Below are 6,307 nucleotides of genomic sequence, written 5' to 3'. Positions count from 1 at the left end.
GCGTGTGTACGTACGTTCGTACGTCCGTACGTCCGTACGTCCGTACGTTCGCGACGTTTTTTTCGTCGTCCATAGCTCAAGAACCAGAAGAGATATCGATTTCAAATAAATTTTGTTATACAGATAATAAGGCAGAAAGATGCAAAAAGGGCTCTCAAGAAAATTGCGTCGGTGGTTTTTTTACCATAGCAGTTTGAAAAAAAGGTGAACATTTTGGTTAACCCTAAATATCTTACGAACCGAAAACGCTAGAGACTTGAATTAAATTTTATATAATATATTGTAAGGTGATACCAAACAAGTATATTTTTTGAAAAAAATCAATATAACGGTTTTTTTTATAAATCAATAAAACTGAAAAAAAAATTTGTCACCTCCAAAATTTTACGACTGAAATATGATTTCATCTCCAAAACAATTTTGTGCAACGAATAATAATGTTTTTGATATCTGATAAGATTTGGAGAAAAATCTAATTGACAGTTTTTTTTATAAAAAATAAAAATCTAAAAAAAAACATTAATCAAAGTTAGTAAAAATTGAATATCGATTCAAATATCTTTTCAAAAACTTAAAATTTAGGATTCAAACTTATTTTATCTTATAAGGAATATTGTTTTCAACATTAGGATAAATTTTGAGAAAAATCGAATTGACAGTTTCTTTACAAAAAATAAAAACCTAAAAAAAAATTAATAAAAGTTGGTAAAAATTGATTTTCGACTCGAATATCTTTTTAAAACTTTGAGATATTGGTTTTAATCTACTTTTATCTTTCAAAAAATATTGTTGTCAACATTCAGTTAAAGTTTGAAAAAAATCGAATTGACAGTTTTTTTACAAAAAATAAAAACCTAAAAAAAAATGTATAAAAGTTGGTAAAAATTGATTTTCGACTCAAATATTTTTCCAAAAATTGTAGATATTGGCTTTTAACAACTTTTATCTTTCAACAAATATTGTTCTCAACATTCAATACAATTTTGAAAAAAAATCGAATTGACAGTTTTTGTGCAAAAAATTAAGAAACTAAAAAAAAATTACCAAAAGTTGGTGAAAATTGATTTTTGACTCAAATATCTCTTCAAAAAATTTAAATATTTTCTTCAACCTTATTTTATCTTATAAGAAATATTGTTTTCAACATTCGATAAAATTTTGAAAAAAATCGAATTGACAGTTTTTTTACACAAAATAAAACTCTAAGAAAAAACAATACTAAAACTTGCTTAAAATTTACTTTCGACTCAAATAGATTTTCAAAAATTAAAAATATTGGCTTCAAACTTATTTTATTTCAGAGAAAATATTGTTTTCAATATTCAGAAATTTTTATATTAAAATCCAACAGTCCGTTTTTTCATAAAAAATAAAATCTACAAAAAATAGTGCGCAAATTTGGTAAAAATTCATATAGACAAACTTTTAAGCAAGACAAATCGACAGAAGGGATGGGAAGTTATCAGTGTGGGTCGCATCCCAGCCTCTTTTTGTATTTTTAAATTGATGGCGTTAACATCTTAATTTTTTGCGGCTAAAATAGCTCGATCACGCAGCATGATTAGTATAATTATGTCTTAAATCTGGAATGATACTTGTTATTAACTCATCTTTGGTTGCAAAAATTCTCTGGAAGTCGAGTATATTGTGTATCTTCATAGAATTGAATTTTACCGTTGCCACTGTCTAACAATTGTTCAGAGAATCCTGACGCTAATGGATCGTTTTGAAGTGGAACGCGCATATTAATAGTAAGGCATAATTTAGTGACACTTGGCAATAGATACGATTCTTTCAAACATCCGTTTATTTCGTCTGCATATGTCGCGCGTGGAATGACTGGTAATGTTTGTCTGAAATCACCAGACAGCAGCAGTATGGCACCACCGAAAAGCCGAGCATTATTTTTGATATCTTTCAGGGACCTGTCGAGAGCTTCAAGCGAATGCTTGTGGGCCATTGAACAATTATCCCAGATAATAATTTTACATTTTCTCAAAACTTCAGCCATGCTTGAATGCTTCTTTATGTTACACATTGCTTCGGGATTGCTTGTATGAACGTTCAAAGGTAATTTAAGTGCTGAATGCACAATCAAGTAACGTTGCTGCAATGCCTGATGAAGCAATGGCCAATGCAATATGATTTTGAGGTCGAATCCGCGCAAGTATCAGTGCGATAAGAAATGTGTTACCAGTGCCATCTGGAGCGTCTAAAAAAGAATCCACCTTGTTGTGCTGCAATTGAAACGTTAATTTGATCATATACATTTCGTTGTTCAGCAGTAAGTAATTGTTCATTTTCCGCAACGGCACGTTGGAAATAAGAATACAAATATCTTCAATCATTATTAATGACTCGTTGTACATTTCGGCGGAGAATTCAATATTAAGATTTTGATTAGTAATTTTAGTCCGATGCAAAATATCCTCACTCATTAAGTCTTTATATTTCTTCCACAGAGCAGATGCATCAGACGGAAAGCACGTTGTCAATATTATTGAAAATAATTGACGAATTTGTTGTGGAGATGAGCTCAGTGCTGCATCTGCAAGTGTGAGATCCCAATGGTTATCATCCTCCAATAAAAGTTACTCACGACACGCATCGAAGAAAGAGTCGTATCAAGTACCATTGACTTTTCGCAAATATTGGAAGGACGTCGGTCCAGGGACGTTAACCAGTAATAAACGTAAAAAAAACAATCGCGTTGCTTAGGATAAACTGTATATAATCGACCTAATGTTTTTGTCATAAATATATCAGCGAATCCTGGTACTGGAATTCCTCGTTTCCGCGGTTCCTAATTCTTTGATTGTTTACTCCATGTAAAAAATTTAGGAACATCAGTGTACATCAACGTCCTTGCGAATTGACCAACAGCCTCTTGTCGACTACAAAGGTTACAAAATTGAGTAAGAGTTGTTTTTGGAGCCGTCAAAGCCTGTTGTAGTGCAGTTTCTTCTGTAAAGTAAACACGCTGTCCGTTTTCAAGATGCACAGCCAAAAGTATAACAGCAGGATCCCTTTCATGTATAGGGAACGTAAAAATGCGCCAAATACCTTCGTTGGTACTTATGTATCAACCATTTGATAACGTGTTATTTCGCCATTGTCGTTAACATTTTGAACAGCAAATATAGCCTTATCACTACCCTTGTGAACATACTAACAAATGTATTTGATAGACTTCACCGAACTGCATAGTTCAACGTTTATGTGCGCTTTGTAGGTTTTGCACAGCAATGTCGAATATGGAACTACCCAGCGATTATCAATATCTACTCTCACACCATTTGACAGACGCAATTCATATGATTGACCACCATTGTCTACGTCTCTACGTCGATAAGATGGATAACCGTCCATATTGGTGATAGTATTAGTCTCACATGGTTTTTTAAAACGTTTTGTACATTTTCCATTATCCATACATGGCGACATCATCTTTAGAGTGCCACATGGACCATGGATCATATTTGTAGTAACAATGTTAAACAATTCTGGATCAACATTCGGATCTGGAATTTCCGCTGAAATAATTTTGTTAATTTCTTCTGCGCGAATTTTATCCACCAACCAAATTAAAATAAGCGCATGAGGTAAACCTCGTTTTTGCCATTTAACAGAGTAAAGCCAACAACGCGTTTCAAAAAATACCGAGTAATGTGTAATCAAATTTATCAAAGATTTCAATTTTTGTTTAAAGACACGTGCAGTGGCATCATGACGGTGCATCGATGTTTGACCTGGCAACAGTAAACTTTTGATTTCATCCCAGTTTGGATTACACGTTAATGTGATAAAAAGATCAGGTCGGCCGTATACACGTACGTAAGTCATGGCATCTTGAATATATTCCTGGAGAATATATGAGGTACCAATATTGTTGATGTCATTTGTTGCATCTACGTTGCCGATTACGACGTCACGTAAATAAATGTACTCCTCAGCACGATGTTTTGCTTGATTAAATTTTATGTATCGTAATCTCTCACTTTCGATAAAATCAACAACTACTAATAAATTAAAAATTAATTAAAAAAACATTGTCCAGCGGACAAAATTGTGAATCTAAACCATTCTCAGATCCCCTTGAACACACACAAAAAATTTCATCAAAATCGGTCCAGTCGTTTTAGAGAAGTTCAGTGACATACACACTCACAGAAGAATTAAATATATTAACATTGTGAAGTAATATCAAAGAAGTATATTTTTTGCAAAAAAAAATCCATTTAACGGTTTTTTTTATAAATCAAAATAACTGAAAAAAAAAACTTGTCACCTCCAAAATTTTACGACTAAACTATGATTTCATTTCCAAAACAATTTTACAATTTTGTGCAACGAAGAATAATTTTTTGACATCAACGCAAAGTTGATAAAAATTGAATATCGATTCAAATATCTTCTCAAAAATGTCAAATATTGGCTTCAAACTAATTTTATCTTATAAGAAATATTGTTTTTAACATTCAATAAAATTTTGAAAAAATCGAAATGACAGTTTTTTTTAGACTCAAATAGCTTTTCAAAAATTAAAAATATTGGCTTAAAACTTATTTTGTTTCACAGAAAATATTGTTTTTGATATTCAGTAATTTTTATATAAAAATCCAACAGTCCGTTTTTTCATAAAAAATAAAATCTTCAAAAAATAGTACGCAAATTTGGTAAAAATTGATACAGGTACATAGACAAACTTTTAAGCAAGACAAATCGACGAAAGGGATGGGAAGTTATCAGTGTGGGTCGCATAACAGCCTCTTTTTTAATTACTATATTAACATTGAACTAAGTTTTCTTCGAAGTATGCCCGGCACAAATCTTATATTATTACACGTCAAATTATTTGAGCTCAACATCTCCGTTAGCGCAGACATCTCTCGATGTGAAAAAATTCTTAAAATTTTCAATTCGACGAATCAGACCCATTACAAAACCTTTCAATGACAAGTTTAAAATTAAGTTAAAAATCTATTTGTGAAAAAGTTAACAAGAACTTCCCATTAAAAACATAATATGATCAGTAATATGTTATAAAATAAAAGACGTAATTTTAACGGAAAAAACCTTGAACAACAAAATTTCGCAAAGTTAATTAAATTTTAAGTTGTTGAATTTCCAAAACTATGTTCTACTTTCTACCGTAATTCGATAAATCAGTCCTTCGGTAATGAGCTACATGCATTTAATTCAATTAGTATAAATTATCATTTTTAAACAATTTTAAAGTCATGCATTAATCAAAATCACTGCACTATGATGTTTGGATTAGTTTCTTACGTCAATCTGGCAAATTCCACTTCAATTGAAATAAATTAATCAGACAAGAGTGTGGATAAACCTTTTTTTTGTTAATTCTTCTTCCTCATCATCTTCGATTGATTACCATCATCATCATGCAAAATAAATTGATTAAAACGAATTTTGCATTCAATTTTTTCTTTGCAACCCTTCCAACATTTACCTACGTAAGAGTGCTCAAAATAAAAATCATCATTTTGTATAATTTAGTTAACAAGTCAGCAGATATGTTGAATGTATACATTATCCATAAGAAGGTAAAAAGATAGATAGATAGACATATGCTGATTAATATCTTTTTGCAACGGTTCAATTCACACAAAATCCAACACAATCTCTTTTCAGCATAGTTGCCAAATTCCGACTTATGTATATTGCATGATATTATTTTTAAAAAAACCAACCAACCCTTTCCAAGTCCTCAACTCATCCTATATCCTCATCTCATCTCAATCCAACCCTATCGCCTACCACCTGACTCATACCACCCAACCCTTTTTTAATTCATCTCGCAAAAATTCCAGTAGGAAATTCCAAATTAATTAAGTAGCTCGAAAAACTCAAAGTGTATTATATCGGCAGAGAGATAATTAAAAGCCGGACCTCCGTGATCCCCATATGTGCTGTTGCTGTTGATGTTGCTCTTGCTGTATATTATCCGCTGGCTGGCTGATATTCTCCGGACTTTTCAGTTTCAGAACTGAAGCTATGATGCTCTGAAGTGTACCGCTTTGCTGTATGCTAATTATCTTCTTTTGCCCAAACATCCCCATAGAGGTACATCTATAGGAACTATCTACATAAAGACCTCAACCCTTTCAAAGTTTCTTTGTTTTTTTTTGTTGCTTTAATTTTTGCCCTCCTCTCGAACCATATTTTCTGCTTTTAATTTTTGTGAAATACAAAATGTGGTCTGGCATCCCGTCCTTTTCCTCCTTTGAGGCCCCTTTTTTCGAGCTCTGTGCCTTGTGCCGTGCCACACATCCAACCCACACTC

General features: G+C 32.1%; 1 protein-coding gene across 1 annotated transcript; it reads right to left on the bottom strand.

Annotated features, from left to right (window-relative positions):
• Positions 1-1,606: 1,606 nt before the first annotated feature.
• Positions 1,607-2,011, bottom strand: LOC129951424 (uncharacterized). Its single transcript, XM_056063559.1, has one exon. The coding sequence runs from the start codon at positions 2,009-2,011 to the stop codon at positions 1,607-1,609; it is 405 nt and encodes a 134-aa protein (XP_055919534.1).
• Between the last annotated feature and the right edge of the window lie 4,296 nt (positions 2,012-6,307).

The sequence above is a fragment of the Eupeodes corollae genome, chromosome 1, assembly GCF_945859685.1.
Source record: "Eupeodes corollae chromosome 1, idEupCoro1.1, whole genome shotgun sequence".
In the NCBI taxonomy this organism is placed as follows: domain Eukaryota; kingdom Metazoa; phylum Arthropoda; class Insecta; order Diptera; family Syrphidae; genus Eupeodes; species Eupeodes corollae.
This window is presented reverse-complemented; position numbering and strand designations above follow the sequence as displayed.

What these genes read in the sequence shown, in the direction of transcription:
- LOC129951424 (XM_056063559.1), bottom strand. Translation starts at nt 2,011, where the DNA reads ATGGCTGAAGTTTTGAGAAAATGTAAAATTATTATCTGGGATAATTGT.